Source organism: Zootermopsis nevadensis, unplaced genomic scaffold, assembly GCF_977971745.1.
Source record: "Zootermopsis nevadensis isolate Lab colony 2312 unplaced genomic scaffold, Znev_1.0 Znev_ptg000010l, whole genome shotgun sequence".
NCBI classification, from domain to species: Eukaryota; Metazoa; Arthropoda; class Insecta; order Blattodea; family Termopsidae; genus Zootermopsis; species Zootermopsis nevadensis.
The window spans coordinates 6,212,100-6,234,828 of NW_028259142.1; the positions used below are offsets into that span (position 1 = coordinate 6,212,100).

At 36.9% G+C, this 22,729-nt stretch overlaps 2 protein-coding genes across 3 annotated transcripts in view; one reads left to right on the forward strand and one right to left on the reverse strand.

Moving 5' to 3' along the window:
• Positions 1–22,729, forward strand: part of LOC110835981 (folliculin-interacting protein 2) — a 490,121-nt gene that overhangs the window by 132,480 nt on the left and 334,912 nt on the right. The window contains exon 3 of one of the 2 annotated variants that reach the window (XM_087346352.1): positions 21,777–21,908. The exons of the other annotated variant lie outside the window; for it this stretch is intronic. The gene's annotated coding sequence lies outside the window, so the exon portion shown is untranslated. The remainder of the gene's footprint in view (positions 1–21,776; positions 21,909–22,729) is intronic. 2 annotated transcript variants of the gene reach the window in all.
• On the reverse strand, positions 5,303–13,587 carry LOC110840268 (cuticle protein CP14.6-like). The gene is made up of 3 exons (XM_022085176.2): positions 13,462–13,587; positions 9,307–9,422; positions 5,303–6,383 (listed from the first exon to the last, which is right to left on the reverse strand). The coding sequence occupies exons 1-3, from the start codon at positions 13,468–13,470 to the stop codon at positions 6,128–6,130; spliced, it is 381 nt and encodes a 126-aa protein (XP_021940868.1). The 5' UTR covers positions 13,471–13,587; the 3' UTR covers positions 5,303–6,127.

The following is a 22,729-nucleotide window of genomic DNA, read 5'->3' on the forward strand; positions in this document are numbered from 1 at the left end:
TCCGATCTCTCGTCTGTGTTCTTACTGAATGTCCACACGAAATTAAAATTTCTGTACTATCTCTTAGCAAACAGTAGATTTTAAGCCAAGGCTTACTAAGAAATTAAAGAAATACCATGTCAGTGTATGTAATAGAACGTTTTTCGAATAAATAAACAAATAGAATTGACAGGATTAATTAAGTACGTGTATTTATCCAGTAATACATTTTTAAATATGAAGTTTTCTTTCTTTAGTAGAATAATCTGTTAAGGCAAGACTCTCGTCTAAATAATATTTGTAATTCTTAAATAAAATATAACGCTTCTAAATTACAGAGAAACAATAGTTGTTTACTCAAAAAATCATACTGAATGAATAAATTCACTACGTGTTCAACATGCAAATCAAAATCACTGCATAATATCACGCGGGATATATGGGAGATAGGAGTTGAAGGAGATTTGATTTTGTTGGCTCAAGATAGGGACTGGTGGAAGGCTTTAGTTAGCTCGGTGATGAACCTTCGGGTTCCCTAAGCCATCTAGTTAGTTTATTAGTTCATCATGTAAGTTATTGTAGATTGTTAAAGAAAGTAGTATATCCACATGCAATTACCACAATGCCTCAAAGTATTAACTAACATTAGTCTGTGAATATACGGGTAATAATTTAGCTTAAAATTGTATCTGCACTGATCATGTTGGGTTTGTTGCATTCATCCTATTGTATAATCGTAGACGTAGTTAATAACTCATTCGAAAATATAGCAATGATCAGATCCTAAGAAACAACGGTAACAAATCAAAATTTCGTTCACGAGGGAATAACAAATAGGATGAACTCGGAGAATCCTTACTAATCTCCGAAACATAATTCGTTGTCTTCGAGTATCCTGTTGGAAAACGTATGGGCTATATAAAACGTGTTGTGTCATGTTAAGGAAAGAACGCAGATGTGTGAGAACATGTTGCATATGAGATTATTAAGCTCTAAGAAGAATCAAGTGACAAGAGGACGAATAAGATTCTAAAACGCAGAGCGTCGATATTTATATTCTTTGCCAAATATTGTTGGGTGAAGAACACCTTATGGCCACGTCTCCCCGTCGGTCATGTTCTTCCCAGAAAGTAGAAAACCAGCATTGCTTCCTCATCGAAGGAAAGGGAATTCAGATGACTAATCTCCAGGGACCTCACCCCATCTAGGTGCGGTCGCCGTAGAATTTCCTTCCTATGGCTTGTCTTACATTGCGTCTATGACCAAACGGCTTGTTCACCATGGATCAAACCCTCAGGCCTTGTCTTCCATGGGTTTGAAAACCCTTGGATTCTTCCATCTCGAGTTATATTATCGAGACATCTCGATTACCGAGACTGTTTCCGAGGGGTTTTACCACCGACGGAGCCCGGTCACTTCCAGGATGTACGACCACCGAGACCGCCTCCTGGTAACCCCCGACTCTTAATTCTACTTTCAAAGTTAATTTCTTTGTCCTTTTAGAGCTACCACCACGATGAATTAGACCACCATAGGGACTGCTTATTATCCAGTATCCATGCTTCTTAGAGCAGTATCTCCTGCGCATTCTTTTCCAAGGACTTAGACATCATAGGGTTAGGCTTGTTCCGGTGCTTCACACCATGGGAATCCCCCAAGGATTACTTCCACCAAGGCTCTTACCACCTGGGTTCTTAACGACGTCCAGACAATTCCGTATGTTCCCCTGATCTTGCTGTTCTAAGGGCTCTGCTCCCCCGGTCTCCTCTATTGTAGCCAGTCCCCTCTGGAGGGGCTTCCGTCGTGGGGCAACCAACCACAGGCTACATAAGATCTGGGGCCCCCACGTCCGTGAGAAAGCACTGGGATCCCCCCCCCCCCCAAAGCATTGTTACATGGAAACAAACATTAGACCACCGCAGCTCCAAGAACCTGTCACTTCCCCAACAGTTTTCTCGTTGAAAGCTTCTTGTTGAGCGACAGTGACATGGGAAGGCATTAGTACAATAATTGCCCAATTTGCAGCAATGAGCTAGAACCGCAGTGGAAAAATGATCTGAGACGAAATAGCACCTCGAGATCGTATTTCTGTAAGAACGACCAAAGACAGCGAAATCGGTTCATGTTTATGCAACAATGACCTGCGTGATGTGGTGTGGAGAACACCTCTGGAATATCAATGTTCTCCAAAGATTTGGCATTTTCAGTCTCGTTGTTATAATTATATTATTAAAGCAATGTAGCAATGTAGAAAATGAGTTCTGAACATCTGTAGGTTAAACCTAAAGCGTAGATTGGAAATAATATTGACATGTATTTTAAAGAATTTCTATTGGATTACGTGGAATGAATTAATGCATTTCTGGACAGGATCCAGAAGCAACATGCACGTTTCAGAAGGAGAGGGTAATATTTATTGGCTACCTAAAATTTTCCCAGATTTTCAAGGACATTGATCCATCGAGTTACCTAACTGGGACAAATTCTGCAGATGTTGATTTGATAAAGCGCACGTTTAGTATGGGGGATACTTTCACTTAGTATGTTGCTATTCTCCATGTTAGGTGGTCCCTGTCACCACGGCATAGAGCGCCCTAGGTAGTAGACAGAGGAACAGCATCCAATTATGGAGGTTAGCTGCGAATATATTGAATAAGCAGTCTCGGACAGCCGACAAGGGGTGGTCATTTAGCTTGGGGGTTGAGCGTGAGGCTAAAAACCTTTCACCTTAAAGTCTTTTGTTTCGAAAAATTACACCAAGCCTCTGAACGGCACTATTTATGGGAGATAGGAGTTGAAGGCGATTGGATTTTGCTTGTCGAGGACAGGGACCGGTGGAGGGCTTTGGTCAATTCGATGATGAACCTTCGGGTTTCCTAAGCCATCTAGTTAATTAGTTGGTTATGTTGTTATTTTAATTTTCCAGCCGCGTGAATGTGTGGAAGTCATCACCTCTTGAGTAGTTAGTGTACGCAGAATTATTTAACTTCCTAATCCTTATAAATATTAGACTGTGTATATTATTTCCACGGTCACTTTTTACACATGCACTGATTCCAACTGTTTACAAGTGTTTGTTTAGTTACCGAACTAAATGTTTCGACCATACATGGCCATCCTCAGGTACACGTGTAGCACAGAAACCATTGCACCTGTCCATGCAAAGTATTTATTTTACTTTTCTCCTTGTAATAGGGTCCACGGAAATACTAATTATTTATTTCAGTGTACATTAATCATAGAGTCTCTTACTCAAGTTGATTCATATTCTCACTTAGATGCTTTCATCCTTCGTTTATCAGAAAACGAGTAAGCGAAGCCTTGGAAACATCTAATAAAAGTGGCGCCACCAGATATAATTCGCCGCCATGATTTTTCTCTTTATACACACTCTTTTTATGTTTCGCAACTCACTCTTTTGTCCCTTTATACCTCTACAGCATGTTACACGGACAGTAGAGTATTTGCCATGTTAAGCAGGTCTACTTACTGAGAGAATGAATGTCCTTCACACTGCAGAAATACACATTCATTTTGAGTGTTACGAAGTCATTTGGATGTTGCAATGCGAAAAGGTGTGGTAATTTTAAAGCCAGTATAATGTCGTCCCTGTACTTAATTAAACACAAAGGTATAAGGAGCCATAGACGAATGGATTTTAACTCCTTACGTTTATGACATCAGCTGTGAATACAAGCTAGTGGTAAACATCTCGCCTCGGCCGCTTTGGACTTCCGGGTACCCACTGGATGAGCCCCACATCCAGCCTGAACTTAAGTGCTAAAGGGAGAAATCCGTGTAGCTGTCAGGAACAGATGCCCGATCTTTTGCCCAGTAGATTTTGTAACCTGAAATATGTCTGTTATTAAACGTTGTGTTTACGTCGACAAATGTAATGCTGAAATTTGCTTTGAATCATAGTTTATGCATTAATGTGACCTAATGCTTTGAAACTCAACTACGGATTAAACTCTAACAACGAGATATACTTTAGGGTCATCGAAATTTGTATAGATATCTAAATGAACGTCCACAAAAACAGCCTAAATACTATAATAAGTAGCAAAAATCAGACGCCAAGTTTCTCTTAGTGCCTTGTACACTGAAAATGCTTCCAATAGTTGTTAAATGTAGTCAATCGATCGTGTAGTAATAATTGGTATTATTGGGCTATTAATAGAATAAACTTTTTAGCAGATGGATGTGAAATGAATGTCCTTAAATGAAGTGCTGCCAACTGTGACATAATGTAACTTTTCACAAAGTAAAATCTCCAAAAGACCAATTTATTTCTACATATCAAGAAACTGTTCAGACATAATTTTACATCATACCCATAAATGATTTAAATGTACCAATAAGTCTCGCCTAAAAATCAAAGTGACAGAAAAGGATAAGTTTGACGGCGTATTAAGCATCAATACGCTAACCGCACGTATAAATTTGCTCTACGATGAACGTAAAAATGGCAAATCGCCGTATAAAACAGTATTGTAAGACATTATAAACATGTCTATAACTTCATTCTGCAAGCCTAGGAATCGTAGGCCATTATCCAGTCATTATCCTTGTAGCCTATAAAGAACTTGTTGTATCTCTTTCGATGCTACGTGATTACAATCGTTGATAGAATGTCATAAAATTTCTGAATTAACACACGAAGAAAATTGGAAAGGTGCATTTGTACACAGAAATTCCTAAGATGATCTTCATGACACATTAAAAGCAGTGACGCCAGCAGGTTGCTTCAATGATAACCACCGCCGAAGACACTGAGAACATAGACCACTTTTGCTTGAACGTAGAAACACCACCACCAACAACAACATCATCAATAATAATAGTATGGAGGTTAATTGTTGCGATAGTGTAATGCAAGGTAATTGCTGTGAGCCAACAATTATCTATCGTTTTAACAATGTGTCCAAAAAAGACCTCGTTTTTATTATATCATCAATTTTTCGAACAATGACCTCGGTTCCCATTGTTACAAAGATGTGGTCCAATTATGATCTCGTTTCCCATTGTTGTGCAATGGTCCCGGTCCATATAGAGTGCTTAGTTCCAAGGTAAGAAACGGGTCGAAGGGACATAGACGCTCACGCTAGAGCGTAGAGAAAACCTTAAGTTAAAGCAGTTGTTACCTACAACATGCTGTGTTTGGTTGCCACTAATTTCTCATCGTTTCTCGCCCAAGTTCTTTCTCTGACGGAATTGACTATCCTCAGCGAGGTCAATATAAACCTCGAATCGTTGTAAAAAAGAAGGCAGAGGGACACACAGAAGTAAATGGATAAACTCATAGTGCACTAAACTCCACTCATGAAGTTAGATCTGTTTTATTGTTATAATGAGTATTTTATGTCAGTAACCATTTTACAGCATTATCGAATAATGTGTGTCAAATGAATACAAGCGAAGAGAAAATGGATTTAGGGGCTTTGCTGCTCTAAGACTAGGCGCTTCTGTGACGGACGCTGCAAGGTGGGACTTCGTGTTCCGCCACGTCATTTTTAAATGAAGTCCTTTCTTCGTACATTCTGTGCAATGTCTTAAATGGATCAGATCCGATTGTATGTTTCCTGACTGCTTCATACAAAATTAGTAGTTAATGTAACCGTAATTTATGTATTCTGCAATAAACGTCATTTAATTTTGACCTAAATTGAACCCACTGAAAGCGAGAAATATCGAAAATCGAATATTGACCGTACTCGTATAATTCAGATTTTTAACAACTCAGGTTCTATAACAAAACATGTACTGAAAACTTGATTGGTAAACCACCACTCTCGTGTACTTGACAAAACCTAAGGAAACTTGACTCAGCACCGATATTTAATTTTAGAAACCCACTCTTGGGTCTGAGCGTATACAAATAGAAGGAGAATAATATTCTGATGTTCGGTACTTGTCAGTAAACTTAGGACAGGGAAGATTTTAAAGAAGAACGTATGTTTTCCATCACATAGTGAGAAATATACACCCCACAGTCTAATGTCCAAAGTGTAGTTTCTATGGCTTGTAGACAGAAATTATATTTTGCTTTTTTGAACAGAAATTTTATGTTGACTCTGAACTATGATAATTTTCATACCGAGCAAGTTTAACACACACATCTTTAGTTATAGTTGGGAGATGATTAAGTTTATTTGCGGGTCTTCTCTTCTTCTGGATGAGCCTTGTTGTACTCAATGGAGCGGGCAATTGCCTCTGGAATCTGCAGGAGATGCGCCCCCTGCGGTTGGAAGCCATTTTCGTCTGCTGTGTAGGTCACAGAGTACGTAACGCCGTCTGGTGCCACGTAGGAGAAGCTTCCCGTCACCACTTCGCCGTCATCGTCTGGCCCGAAGTTCTTCAGTTGGCCAGACTGTTCCGCCTTCGTGCCGTCACCAGTTTCAAAGCTGCGAAAGCGAAAATAAAGCCGTCAGCTGTGAAACGTGAGATCATGACGAACAGCTGATTTCAGCACGTGATATGTGTGTTGCTGTTCAAGAAGTTGTCTTCACAATGCATGGCGTTTTTTTAAAAAATATGTTCTTACATGCATGAAAGCTGAGAAAATGTTGAATAACCAGTCGCGGTCATACGGCCAGGAATGAACCTTCATTTATGGTGTTGTGTGTATGATTAACACCAAAATAAGCGGAAAGTTTAACATCGTCAATATTTGCAATAACCAAGTAACAAGAAGACAGTGACCTACAAACTTAGATACTTGACGATTATATGAACTAATCTCGTGGGAGCTCAAGTGAATGGGTACGAATCTCGCAACCGAGTATCGATTCGACTCGATAAGATCCATAAATTGCTCTATACAGTTCCCCTTCCAGAAAGATCTCGCTAAACAGCTTCATGATCCTTTCTTTGGAGTTAAGTAGATGGGGTGTGACACTGATAATCATAACAATTTATCACCTACCTACCTACGTTGTACAGATAAGTTTTATTTTCGAACTCGATCACAATAACCGCCTTTAAGTGCATGTAAAACTCATCCCTTTGGTACAAATTAAAAAAATATACATTTTCGTTCTATTTTAAGTATTGCGCCTAGTGTAAGAAAAACATTTCTGCCAACTGTTGGGATAATTTTTCGTGTACGCAGAAAAAATCTTTCCAAGTAAGAGTAGAATTAGACTTGTATATCCCTACTTGTACTACGGAGCTGTCTTTACTTTGTTCACTGGGCCAAAAACAACAGAAAATTCTATTGAATTTCGAGATAATAAAAATTAAAAAGAAAGACACTTGTATATTTGAAGGCTTTGACATTGAATTATTCTCGGCGTTCTGGTCACTTTAGTACCCTGAGGACGAGGACGAAGATGATTCTCGAAACACTGGTGTTTCCTCCATTAAACCACCTTACACGGCCGGTAGCCAGAGAAGAATTCATTGTACTAAGTCGCCGTGAAAGCTTCAGATTACAGACAAGTTATTTAACTTTATGAGGGACTTCCCACGTACAAAGAAATTATCGGACATCAGTGTAGTCTGAACCTTGACAAAGTTAAATATCTGATTAGCCCGGTTAATAATATAATAACTGGAAAATATAAAATTTTACTTTATTAATTCAATGGTACTCCATGCACTGGAACAAATAGAACCAAAAATTTAAAATACATCGTTAGCCAGCTCCAGCCATCCAGAAGTTGTTAGCCAGATATTTGAGGTTTGCGCTCACTATATGTTTCCGTGGCTATAGTTAATAATGGTTTAAGGGTCGGAGAAACTATGGCGTGCCAAGCTCTCGCGTAAGTCAAACGAGACAGTAACAATGCCTGTTGGCGTTTGACGTAAAGAGCTCCATCACATTTCTCGAGATGTTAATTTTTCTACCTTTGTATTACCCGCGTGACGACCTGTTATTGTGCATCATGAAAGATGAACTATGATGTCTACACTCATTTAAAAAATGTTTCCGCCACATAATTTGGCTGTATCAGCTTTAAAAAGTCACACTTGGCAAAGACATTTTGTACCTGAATCATAATTGCGCAGTTTAAGACATCGAATAAGACAAAGGGAGACGAATGACCCAGTAAAATGATCTCAACTGAGACGGAAGGTAAGAAGAAGTAGGATGAGGAACGGTAGGAGATAAGAAGAGGTTGGAGAATGAGAAGAAAGCAAACATATGATGAAGATGAGAATCAGGAAAAGGTGCAGGATACAGATGCATCATCAGGGCGAATGATGGAGGCAGTATGACCTCTGAAACGTCGGTAAATATCTACCAGACTACACAGCGAAACAACCCAGAAGACAGAAATATTCATACTCTGGTGACGGTGGCAGTATGACCTCTGAAACGTCGGTAAATATCTACCAGACTAGGCGGCGCAACAACCCAGAAGACAGAAATATTCATACTCTGATGACGGTGGCAGTATGACCTCTGAAACGTCGGTAAATATCTACCAGACTACACGGCGCAGGAACCCAGAAGACGGCGATCACACTGCATGTTGGCAGTTGTCTCGATGGCCGGTAGTTGACTGTTTTCTTAAGATGTATTACTTTATCGCTGTGTTTGGCAGTGAAAACATTTATTTCATGAAAAGTTTAAGGAGGGATACTTTCATACATGTAAAATATAACTTTACTTTATAATGGACGTAACGAGAATCACTTGATGGAAGTCTGAACGCAAAGCGATGTTGATCGATTGCAATCTGTACAAGATAAGTGACAGTGGTTTGGTTTGTATTTTATTTAGCTTAGAATGTTTGTGCAGAATATCAGAATGTGCATACATTACACTAATATGATATTTTTGTTCAATATTCTTCTTAATACTCCGAAGCACGAAGCTGGTTTACATAATTCTTAAAAATTCATTTTCCGACCCAAAGACAAACAATGGGTTTTTCTATCACAAAGATTGTTTGGTTCATGATGTTTAAGTAAATAATCGCTATTTTTTCTTAAAATTATATAAAACCCATATGTACACTTTGTGCGCAAAATACAGAGTTGTTGAACATTAAATCGGGTGGCATGTTTTGTTAACTACTGCTCCTTAGTTTTATCATTGTCTATGACATGGTTTCTTCTGAAGTACCGTAATTAATATTTTGTCTGCCACAACAGTAATAATATTGGTCTCCTGGTTGTAACTCCGTGTGGTTTGTAGACAGATACCAATGTTTCTGAAGGACATACTGTCTCCATCTTCAGGGCTGAATAAAACTGTGTGTTTCTGCGAAACGTTGATATCAATCTACAAGTCCACCCGCTGTTACAAACCAACCGCTATTGTAGTAAGAACATGAAATCTCAAAGCTACTTTAGTGAGGTCAGATCCAATATACTCACTTATAGGAATAGGATCCGTCTCCATTTACTTGGCTCTCCTGCTTTATAATAGGAACAGGGTCCTTTTGCTGGGGTGCGGCCAGGACAAATGCTGCAAGGCACGACACTGCGATTATCTGAAAGACGGAGACACGAAGTGCGTGGCAGTTTATACGTCTTCGCAAAACATACATTTTTATGCACGTAATATTTGCCAAATATTTCTGAGGAAATCCATACTAACTAGCTGGCTTACCGAACCCGAAGGTTCACCACCGAATTAACCAAAGCCCTCCACCGGACCCTGTCCTGGGCCAACAAAATCCAGTCTCCTTCGACCCCTATCTCCCATAGATCGCGCCTGAGATTATCCTCCCATCTACGTCTAGGTCTCCCCAGCGGTCTCTTCCCCTCAGGCTTCCCAACCAATACTCGGTGCACACCTCTTGTCCTATCCATGCGTACCACATTCCCCGCCCATCTCATTCTTCTCGACTTAATCACCCTGACAATATTGGGGGAGCAGTACAGATTTTTAAGTTCGTCATTATGCAGTTTTCTCCATGCCCCATCATCTTCTCTCCTAGGCCAAAATAACCTTCTCAACACCCTGTTCTCAAACACCTGCAATCTGTGTTCCTCCCTCAGAGCGAGAGACCATGTTTCGCACCCATACAAAACAACAGGAAATCCATACATTTATATTTATTTATTTATTACAGCACCCCTAAGAATAAATGACCTATTCTTCTTTAGGCTTCAAGAAAATAACTTTGTCACGGAAATGGGGCCGGAATTGTGGGTTGGTCTCAGATAAATAACGTGTTTAGAATGAATTTTAAAATGCATTAATATCATAAGCATGAAGGCATATTTATTTGTGTAATCAACTCATCTTCCTCAATTTAAAAACACACTTCTTTTAATTAAACTGCCCGAATTCTTCATTTCGTTTTTCTGCATTTTTTGTTTTCATAGAATATCATAACGTTTTGGAAGACAGACGTTCTTGAACCTAAGAGGGACGAAGCAAGTAGACTCTTTACGAGATTACATGATCATGTCGTCCGTTGTCATATAATATTACTTGAATGAAATGTAAGAGGCTACTACGGGCTGGGCAGAAAATGAGAAATGCTTACATAATTTTGGAGGAGAATATATTTTGGAAATCTTAAAACTTTTGCATACCGTGTAGTGTATTAGAATATAAAATAAGAATACAAACAAACTATTAACACTATAAATGACACTAGTGTCATTTATAGTGTTAATAGTTTGTTTGTTTGCTTATTTTATATATTTTGGAAAACTTTTACTTAAAAAACCGAGAAATTAATAAGAGATTAACATTAATGTGGAGCTTCAGCAATTGGTTTGGTGACCGAAGTTGGGGTGATATGATTAAAAATATGTCCCGTAGCGTTCTTTATTATAAGCGGTTCTAGAATCAAAGACGTAAATTGTTGTAAATAAAAATACACGGTTTTATGAAGCGTGTCATGTGTCACAAATAAAATATCTATTTAATTGGGCCTTAGCATTATAATTTTTATCTACCGAAGCCGCGTTTATTCTCACCTATCAAGTAAGTCTAATAATATTATTAAAGTTCAATATTTTACAATTAGATTACAGTCTTTAAGGAGCCGTATATTATCTGTATTTTTAATACCTGTTGGCTTAAATTACTTTTGAAAATCTCACAGTTTATACTGTGTTTCGAACAAAATATATAATTGCACTCGAGTATCGAACAATAGTTCTGTTATAACCAATGCATAAATTAAATACAGTCTTAAAAGTTTTAAAGTAATAAATATATATATATATATATATATATATACGTACAATTAAGACATGGAATGTAACATACATAAACCTAACCTAAATAACTTTGACGAAATTTTATAAATTTCTTTTCTATTTGGTTGTTTCTGTGTTGATAAAATATATTCCTATATTTCCTATTTGGATTTTAAATGCCCATACCCTACATATATTATAAGTATTTATTATATGTATTCTAATTTTAAATAATCTGCAAAGTAAACACAATATTCGGTTTACCTTTTTTCCTGGAACAAAATGAATGCAGCAATTATTAAATTATTGCTCCCAAAAATGTAATTAGCTTCGTCGTCTTCCAGGAAACTATTCAAGATCACTACATTCAACGTGTGGCAGTACTTTCGTGCCTAATTATACATTACATAATCAACTACCTGTTATTACACAGACTGGGACAGCGTTCATTTATCATTTTTAAATATACACCAGTCGACCACAATTTATTAAAATTTATTCAAGGCAATATGAATTTTAAGACAAGTGATTGCCATAATTGAGGAATATTACGACAAATTGACTTCTTAGAAATGACACCCGTCAGAAGACGTCCATCAAAATTGACGCACTCGATTCATAAAATTTTCCATTACGCGGAGTGACATCCGATGATGTGGGATTAATATATTGTTCTTGTTATTATTTTGTCATTGGTTCATTATTATAATTATTCTAATGATGAGACATGTTGAAGTTCAACGCCAAATGACTTAATTCGTAATCACTTTGCCTTTCTTTATCACCTTACCTACTATCTCCCGTATTTCTTTCCCACCCATTTAAACTTAAAAGCAACAGTGCAAAATATCAGTTGCTTACGTACTACGATCTTCCTGGATTTCATTATTTATATTAGACCTAAAACTAAAAGCTATATAATGGTAGCGACATTTGTAAGTTTTGCCATGTAGAATTATTACTGAGAAATTTTCAGCCTCTGTGAACTCGATCAAAAACGAGTCTAATCAAGGAAACATCACACTGTCTTCTACATAATACAGATAACTGTAATATCATATATCACATGAGTTCTTAACATATTATAGAATGAGAATCTTAATTGAAATCTAAATAAATTAGGCACATCTTAAATTTTTAAGCCACCTGAATTAAAGATACTTGATTAACATCATAATTTTATTGTAATGCTATTAATTTCCTCATTCTACTACGTCGCATTAATGCCACAATTACAGCTGTCTGCTTTACCGCTTTCCGTTCCTCCAGCTGTTACACTGAGGCCAAAAGACAAATTTTAATGTCTGCTTCCAAGCTTCTTCGTGATTATCATAATGCGATTTAGTCATAAATTTTTTGTGTATATTTTGTTTCATGATGCGTGTTGCAAGCCAAGTCCATGTTAAAAGTCTTTTGACACAAGTACCATATAAATACCTAACTAAAATTATGTCATGAACACCAAAGTTATCAGCAATTATTCTGACTGGAATGATTACACATTTGTTTCCAGCTGCGGTACAGCCTACCGTGTTTGATATTTCCGTGGTGAATAAGCACCTACAAACAACGATAACTCGCCGTTCCTACTAAACATTCATAATAATAATTTTAATTACCACAAATTATCCCTATTTCAAGTGATTTCTTTCTTACGTTCCATTTGGGGCATAACATAAAGTGTGTTTTATTTTTTTAAATTGTCACAGTGTCCGAGCTGTAAGGCGTGGGTTTAAACCGCAGGAACGCAGAAATTTGGATTTCGAAGTGCACTGGAAGCGTGGATGGATACATGGGTTTCATTTTGTGTTGTGCTGCTCCGTGAAAATGGAAGCCTCGCAACGGCTCAACTTCCCCGTTCAAGGAACCCTGACAACGGTCTAGAGTCTCAAAAGCTAAAAGTTTTCTAGCAGATTAAGGCTACCAAGAGCTTCAAACTTCTTGAAGACGAATTTTTATACGTAAATAAATATTCTATACTTTAATTGTTATTATACGTAAATTAGCCTAGTAAAACCAAACTCACAAAAGCACTTTTCCTTCTTCACAACAAGTAACAGCTAATATATTTTAAACTTCGATCATGCAGAAATTTCCTTGTACACAGGATTAAACGCTCACATACATTCTTTCACTCATTTTCTTGTATGCACGTTACGTTAAACAATTAGTCGACCCATAGTAATTATTAATTAATTAATTAACGTGATGTCTATTACGGAATATTAAAAAAACTCAATAGATGCTTCACTGCTTATTGGATCCGTTGTACAATTTGAGTTTTATCCAAGTTAACGCAGTGAAATTGCTTACGCAGAAGAACGCAAGATTCACTGTAGCACTGTTAAGATGAAGGTGTCCAGCACTTACCAGCTTCATCGTCTTGGTTAGTGTGTTTCTGGTAGCGAACTGTGTTGCAGATAGAAGGGTCGCTGTATTTATATATACACACAGCTTCACACAAAATGGTATTTCATCATTCAGATTTTCATAATGTACTCTTTAAGTGGGGGACAAGAGAATTTGGAAAGTGGGGGACCAGTCAATATATGTCCAATGTCTTTTGTAATTTTAGCACAGAACCTGCGCATTGCAGTAGTGGGGTGCAGGGGAGGAACCAACACATCTTTAATGCATGTACCAGAATAAAACATGATTTATTGCTGTTTAATGGGTAAACAGGAGGTGAAGGGAGCGAACTGAAGAAGAGTTTCTTCGTTGGAAGAAAAGTGGAAGTACAGCTTTGAACATAAGTGAATTAATGTCACTGCTGTCGTCCCACTGAAAGTTCGTCTTAATCATACTGAAATGTTTTGCTGTAGCGAAGTAATTTATATATTGACATTTAGAATCAAAGCTAACCTGTGGAATAAATCGCGAAAAAATTTAAAATAGATTTAAAAGACACAACATTAAATGCCCTTTAAAATAAAAAAATAATCATTACTGTTACTTTATCCAAGTTTTTTCCAAACATAAAAAATAAAACCCGTAAAATTCATAGCGTGTGGTAAGCCTATCTCTCAAAATCGAACTTAGAATTGACATCACTTAACCTAATTTTTGTCCAAACATGAAGTCTGTTATTCCTCGAACGTAAATACGCAAATATGGAACCATGATAAATTTAATAAATTTTTGCATTAGTGACAAGGTTTTCTTTCTCGAAATGAAATGAATGATTCTACTTTCTTCGATTGTACTACGTCTCTTTAACAGCTGTTACTGTATCTAATGTCATGAGAGAAATACGTAGGTTGATGCTAAACAAAATATTTTTAATTTTTTTTTAAATTAATTGTCTTTGCTTTGAGACGAGCCAAGTACAGTGTCAGATGATAATCCAAACTTAAGACGGAGGTTGTGATAATGTTCTGCTTGGTCATGGTTATCCCGTACCTCTTGGGCTGGTGACCGAATCGAAGAACCCAGTGAGACAGTTGCTGCTGTGTTATTCCATCTACCTCACTTGAAATCATCTCCGATCGAACTCTGTTTTCAGCTTGTAGACCCCGAGGTATGGTAAGGCCCTATTTTAAAGTACTAGACCTATCATAGCACTCCCGTACAAGAATTCGAGAAAAGTACGAGGTCCCACTTACTATAGCCACTCGGCAGATGGGATTCGAAATCAGAACTTACATGAACGCCAGACCGGTCTTTTTCGTATTTTTTTAGTAACGGCCCAAGTGGAAGGAAATATTGTAAAAGACAAGTCTCATTCAAGCCCATTGAGCTTATCTAAAACTTTTCATATATGTTGTCTAATGAATGAAACACAAACAGACAATTTGTTACGTTTCGCTACGTATGACCACAGTGCTGACTTTCTGCAATATATCAACACGCATTTACTTCTGTAGTCCAATATCTTAAGGAAGAGTAAACATTTCAAGTAGTTTGTAGTGCGCAGTTTCTAAATCCGTTACGCAAATTTACATACTCATTACTCATCCCCTTTATGTTTCTTCAGTACGACAACAGCAGAAGGAGCCAGGAGTGGTTTAATTCATGGCGTGATGTATCCAGAAACATCCGGAAAATAAAGATTTTTTTTGTCCAGCATGCCAAACTTAAATAGGTTTGCAAAAATTATGTCTCATTTAAAGGCTTATGGGTACATGAGTAGGTATTTAAAAATTAATACATGGCAGATTCCGAAAATTTTAAGCCCCATTTATATGAATACATTTCACAGGTACATGAAAATGGCGGGATTTCTAAATTTTATTGAGTGTTTATGGTTCTTAGCTACGATATTAATGACATGATAATTGAATTTAAGTATTCATGCTGTCATTAACTACGTTTTAAGTTCAGATCTAAAAATTCTTGACGATGGTGAAGAGTCATTTGAATAAAAAATTTTCTGGATATTATCCATGCTGTCATTAACTACGTTTTAAGTTCAGATCTAAAAATTCTTGACGATGGTGAAGAGTCATTTGAATAAAAAATTTTCTGGATATTATCCATCGTCTAGTAAAATATAAAACGTATTTTACTAGACGATTGATAATATCCAGGAAAATTTTTATTCAAACGACGTTTTAAGTTATTCCGCGTTTGCTGTTTTCGTTTATTTTTTTGGAAATAAGATTAAACAAGTCTGCAACTCTCTATAGGTATATAATGTATTCGGGAATTCAGTTTTCTCTTTTATGTTGAATAACTGTAACCTCTATATACCCATCCATGTTTTGTTTACAGTTGTCACAGATGTGTGTCGGCTTTCATATTATTCTGAATACAGGAAAGATCTATATAAATACAACAATTAAAACAATAACATAAGTAAGTAACTAAGAATCTGAAGCAGGTATTCTAAACCCTGAGTCGGCAGATCGCATTAGCCCTTCTAATATATTTTATACGATTGGAATACATTTCTTGTAAAAATAATATATCGTTCTGTATGATAAGAAATAGCTGTCTCATGAGAAAACCTGTTTTGTTAATGGTATAAGTATCTGTCAGTACATATCACTGCGAATAACGTCAAACTAAGGCCTGTCTTACTAATAAATACTCCAAGTGGTGCATACAAATCGCAAAGAAATCTTATATTGAAAGATTTCTTAACTCCAAAGTAAATTCAAATGTCTCACTGAATGATGACTAATTTTGTTGAAGAAATGTTGAATAATATGTGAACCTATTAGTGACAATAAATTGATATAGTTCGTAATAATTTGCCTTGAAATTTGAATTTTAGTTAACTTAAAATCTTGCGTCCCGCTAGTCTTTAAGCAGGGATAAATGTGGCCGTGGGTGTAGAATATGAGAAGAATCCTTTTATTATGCCAGCAGATATTTTACTGATTGAACATTGAACCCGGAAGTGCAAATAATACAAATATGTTTCAGGAGACCTTCTATTTCCATGTTTTAGGTTCGCTAAATTCCCAATAATAAGAATCCTGAAGTTCTTATCTGTATAAATATGTTGTCACGTACATTCATATCATAGACCACTGTTGTACTTAGTTATTTTGCATGTTGATGATCATGCAACTTATTTTAGGTTTACTACGTCACTGTAATCACAAGAGAAACAAGATAAAAAATACGTGCATGGAGAATCTCACTGCATTTGGAAAGGATGTCAGTTGGGTTGAACAAATAATGATTATCTCCAAATCCACAAAACGTCCTAAATTCTGTTACATTCTTAGAATATCAAGAAAGGTTAAAGTGTTATAGTGACTGTGATGAAATTTAAATATGGTATCGTAATTTAGCTTCGGGGTAAATGAACCTTGTTTCATACCTTGTTATATAAGTATACTTTACATAAACATCTTCAGTCAAGTATTCGAATAGTTTCAGAGGTTAAGGTCGAATGCTACTAAAGCGTCTATTGAAAATGATCCTCTCTAATTGCTTTATTAATTCTTTACACGTGTTATATTTCAGTTAAATGAACACGCATAAGTTGATAAACGTAATTTGTTTATCTGTTGATTCTTCAGAGATAGACCACATGAAACTGCAATTCAATTTCTTGTTCTTATGTGAATAATTCAACACTTTGAGGATAACGACAAGTTGATCTAGCCTAGACGAACTATTTACAAGTGAGTGGGGAAAATTGCACAAGAAATAAGTGTGTTATGTTCTCTCTTCATGTAACATTTACCATTTCTTACTTGCTCTATTCTTCATTTTTAATTACGGATGTAGAATTTTCAGTTTAAATTAATATACCATACTTTCTGTTTACCATTTTAAATAATACGCCCTTAACTTCAAAGAATAACCCAGGACAAAGCTGTCGTCTGTTGTAATATTATTACAGCGATTTCATAGAGAATTTCACGTACTGTGAATGGATAAAAATATAATATAGACAAATAGGTAATATGGGTCATAGATTATTAATACTGGGTCTGGACAGTGCCCAGTATCGGGATGATTTAACAATTTTCGATCCATTTTTTTTCATTGACGAAAATTTGTTTAACAGTTGAATTATTTCTTACTTCTTGAGGAATAAAGCATAAAATAACAGACTTGATTCTTTTTAAGAGTGCTGCAATAATCGAAACACATTATTAGACAGGTATCTTTAAATAATTTCAAGTTTTCTGTTTGCAAATAAAAAACTTTTCTGAAATTGTTGTATTCGACGGTTGGCCATGAAACATATGACAGGCCTTTAAAAACGGTGACTCCGCAATCACGTTTACAAAAAAGTAGTCATAAACATAACTGTAAATTCTTCGTCTTCATGATATTTGCACTTTTGCCAAATGTCTTTCGGTGATAAACACATTTATTAATTACAGATTTCCGTTGAACATGGTACAGCACCATTAATTACAGGAAAGCTGGTCTGTTTATCTCTTTTGACACAAATTTTGTAACTTTTCTCCCATAGTGCATGTGGCCTATTGCATATTTCAATATCATATATGTCACATCATACATTCTTTCAGGTTTTCCGTTCAAACAGAAACATCAAACGTAATACAAATTTAGTATTTATACTAAGAGGCTGTACCCTGTTCTCCTCGGTCCTCCATTTCTTTTACCTTCCATTATTCTCCTCCTTGTACTTCCCCTAATTCTACGGAACTAGGGACGAAGAACAGCGATAATAAACAGTTCTTATTTTTTTTATCATTAAGTGCTAACCCACCTTCGTGTTTACGCACTTTATATTTCACACCCATTAATAAAATACTTGCATTTTAATAAACAACATTGCGTCAGACAATTGTTTCAAACAACTCAACACATTTAATTAGGCAAACCTAGCCCCAATATTCGTCTCATGTCGTCATAATTCCTTCAGATGAAGTAAATATTAAGGAAAATAGGAATGAAAAATTAATAGATATTAGCCTATTCTTGTGGCAGAATCTGTATTATAAAAACAATATCTTATGTTTGTTTGTTTGTATTGATGCATATTTGCGTGCGCACAGAGGTCTCAAATTTCTGTGTATTAATGGTACGTGGGAAATTGTTATATTATAAGTGCTACAACCATTAGGTAGCTTTTATAAGTAGATTTATTAGTAACGGAACGAGAACGTTGGAATAGCAGAGTGCAGTTAACATTTTATATAATTACATTTACATTAAATTATTATCTTTATAAGTTAGAAAGGATATGAAGGAGTATGGGATAAGGATAAGGAGATAATACTATGAATAGAATACAATAAAGGGATAAATGGAGGAACTAATAAATTTACGATAGCAGTCATTCAGCTTTTAATTTAAACAATCATGTTATACAACAAGAAAAATACCAATTGGTAACTTAGACAGAGATTTACATGTTTGTGCAGTTCTAAATTACAATTCCTTGGTGTTCTGATGTGACAATAAATAAATAATATCCAGCTAGTTATTTTACTTTGTCTTCATACGTAGTTGTCCAGCTGAAATCAGGCTGCCTCTTATAAAGCCCACAAGTTCGTCACTATATTCACAGGAACCCGCCATTGATCCACACAAACTGTATTCATGAAATATTTATTACAAACCCAAACAAAATCCTTCATGGGCTGCCCTGGACTCGAAGCAAAGCCTCTGAGGCGTCATCAAATTTTCATTCCGTTCGTGTTGTGTTTTGAAATTAAAGAGCAGGAAACCTGCAGCCATTTGTCTGGTTCCGCTGTGTGCGTGCAGGTGGCATTCAGAAGCAATGTTCGCGGTAACCTCAGTCATGTTTACTTTAGGGAGCAAACACAGGCTGAAGTTCTGCGTGTTGCAAGTGACGTCATTATTCTACACGGCGAGCCCAAATGAAGTAACAATTGGTACGTTTCAACATACGAACGTAAACTTCCCGAAGCAGAAATGTTCATTTCTCAAAATTCCTCATGCATCACAATCACATAATGTGTTTAAAACATGTAACAGACATTATTTATTTTTTATTTATATATGAAAGGAAAACATAAATAAGACGGAAAGAATTTAAAGTTCTCACGGCGGCGAATATAAAGATGGCTGTCTTTCGAGTTGCACCACCATGTAGTGTGGTTCAAATTTGCCGACGTTTTAAAAGTACTTACTGCCTACATCATCAGGGCTTCCTGATGGTGAAAGTAGTGTATATCTGAAACGTCGGAAACCTTCTACCAGACTACACGGCTCTACAACCCCGAATATGGACATTTTCTATACTGAATGTGTTGTAGTTTCTCTATCAAACTTGTGTGTTAGTATCATATTCAACGTTCGCTAGATTGTAACTATGACTGCTCTCATACCTAGGCTATTTTTGTTATGAAGTTCGGCTTTGTACAAATTTCAGCCAAAAGTGCAGAACTTTTTGTAAACTATGGTGACACTGGCATAACAAGACAAACGAATTATTTTTTGTGGGGGGAGGAGTATTGGAAACGTACAGGACAACCGTGCAGTTGATGCTGAAAATGTATGCCACCCTCTAGGATACAAGCATATACCCTTTTTAGTGACTTTCGTGCGACTGTTTCGTGTTTCTGAGTCAGTGATGCCAACGGCCTAATCAGCACTATGTGTTACTGGAGTACGCTAATTCCTCGATAAGTTCTCACGGTAGAAACTGTGGGAAAGGTTAGGAGATCGCTGTGATCAAAGACCACGCACACTGCCGTCTGTCTTGAAATGGACGGAGACCGCTTCTAAAACCCATTGTCACTGCGAGGCGTCCACTGTTTGATCATTGATAGCTTGCGTCATTTCACGGTGACGTGTATCATCTAAACGTCACGTGACATATATTGTATAATAATTTATATTTGTTTTCTTTTAAACAAGGAATCACTCTGTGGATAGCTTGCGCGAATTTCGTTCTGTTTTGTCTTCTATAATTCTGATTATATATTGTGTGGCCATAGAGAATTAAAATATGCAAATACTTTTTCTCGTCCGGAAATGTCTCTATTTTGAAATCACCTACTCGAAATTTACGAGCAGCATGTGCTGAATGATATACAGTGGAAATTCTGGTCAGGCGAAACGGTCGTTTGCTGAAAGGATTTTCAACCGTCGGACATCCAATCATTTTCACACCAGCTTTCAATTTTGTACGTTTGTATTTATTTGTTTCATTTTCAAATAAACAATGTTTTCTTTATCTGTCACTGTTACATCTGCGTAACACCTGTGCTCTTTAAACTTCAAAGGCCCCCCCCCCCCCCAATAACAAACCGGTGACGTTATGCTAGTACAGTGTGTCCGTAAACTAATGGTGGGGTAACAAACAGTCATAGATTTGGAACAAAGCACGAGAGAGACATGACGTAAACGTCAAAATAAAGAGAAACTCTCCAAGAATCTTACCTGTTCAGTAGATTTCGATATGCGCTCCTTTAGTTGCCCTGCAGACATCAAAACGATTTTCAAGCTCTTTCCATACACGACCGAGAATATCCGGTGTAATAGATGAAACAGCTTCAGTGATCCGTTCTTTCAAATGGTCCAAATTTGTTATTTGGACAGAGAACACTTGTTGCTTCACATAACCCCACAAATAAAAATTCATAGGGGTAAGATCTGGAAGGCGTGGAGGCCAGGCTATTCACCCTCCTCGTCCGACCCATCGCTGAGGAAATGTTTGGTTTAGGTAATCCCGCACGAATGTGGAAAAATGTGGAGTAGCTCCATCTAACTGTTATGACTGTAATAAAAATTTCGCTATGTAGAACATTTCTGTTCTCTTCTGTGTACTGTTGGCATCAATGTCAATTCGTGTGACTGACCTGCTAGTGCAACAGTAACATGTGACAGGCGACGCAGCGGGCTGCGTGCGTGTGATATGTGGCCCAAAAACAGAAATTATAACAAACATGTTGGGGTTATGTGTGTATCAGTTGTGACAGTGTTATATATTTGACTTTATTTCGCGAAAAAGTTCAGAGTGTGGTAAATGATCATGTCTACATGCAGCTAAAGTTTAGTGTTGTGTACATTTCGTCTTCAAATTTCATAATGCATCAAATAGTAACCGGTTTCATTATTAGCCACAAGCTGTACCAGTCACACATTCAACGCAATTTGTTACCGTGATTTGACAAATTTGTTTCATAGAAATGTGTGTTCTGTTTAGTACTAAATGTAATGGTGAACATATTTCCCTTTCTGAAAGGACGTGTTCGTGAAATGTTTGGTTTGAATGCTTAAATTCTGTGTTTCTTCTTTTTTGGTTTGTTTCATTTAACGACGCCTGGTGAACTACATAGATCATATCAGCGTGTTTCGTTCAGGCAGGTGGATTAAAGGCGATAATTGAATGAGGTGCAGTGAGATGGAGTACAGAAGAAACAAGAAGGAACCCGAAAATTCAACGAATATCCTGACAAGAATAAAACAAGGTAATTTATGTTTTGTAATACGCTTGTTAACAGGTCCCGGTTTTATTAAAGCATGAGTGCAGGAAAGGAAAATCGTTTGCAGGGAAGTCAGAAAGTAAAAGAAACAGCCAATGCAAATGTAGGATTTGTGAACCTATTCTAAAGGAATGACAAGCCATGGATTAATAGGTTAGGAGCATACATCTTAGGTTTGATGGGCTCTTGCGGGAGTGGTTTCACATTGGTATCATTGATACATCTGCTTGGAAATCTGTGCAGTTCAACTAGAAACAAAAACATCTTATTTCATTATATTAAGGTTATATAGAGCTCCTTTAGGAGATTTTAATAAATTTATGAGATGATTAAATACTAGATTTCTGTCTTCTGAGTTGTTGTTGTTGTAGTCTGGTCGATGTTTACCAACGTTTCAGAGGTCATACTGCCTCCGTCATCAGAGTATGAAGATTTCTGTCTTCTGGGTTGTTGCGCTGTGTAGTCTGGTCGATGTTTACCAACGTTTCAGAGGTCATACCTCCTCTGTCATCAGAGTATGAAGATTTCTGTCTTCTGAGTTGTTGCGCCGTGTAGTCTGGTCGATGTTGAACAACGTTTCAGAGGTCATACTGCCTCCGTCATCAGAGTATAAAGATTTCTGTCTTCAGGGTTGTTGCGCTGTGTAGTCTGGTCGATGTTTACCAACGTTTCAGAGGTCATACTGCCTCCGTCATCAGGGCAACGGAGGTAGTATGACCTCTGAAACTTTGGTTAACATCTATCGGCCAAAGGTGGAACTGTGGAAGTTCCAATTTGTTTGTTTACAATGATTACTGTTTTTAATC

What these genes read in the sequence shown, in the direction of transcription:
- LOC110840268 (XM_022085176.2), bottom strand. An exon ending in GACGGATCCTATTCCTATAA is followed by an intron (nt 6,384 to 9,306) that starts GTGAGTATATTG and finishes TCGCTTTCGCAG; the next exon opens with CTTTGAAACTGGTGACGGCA.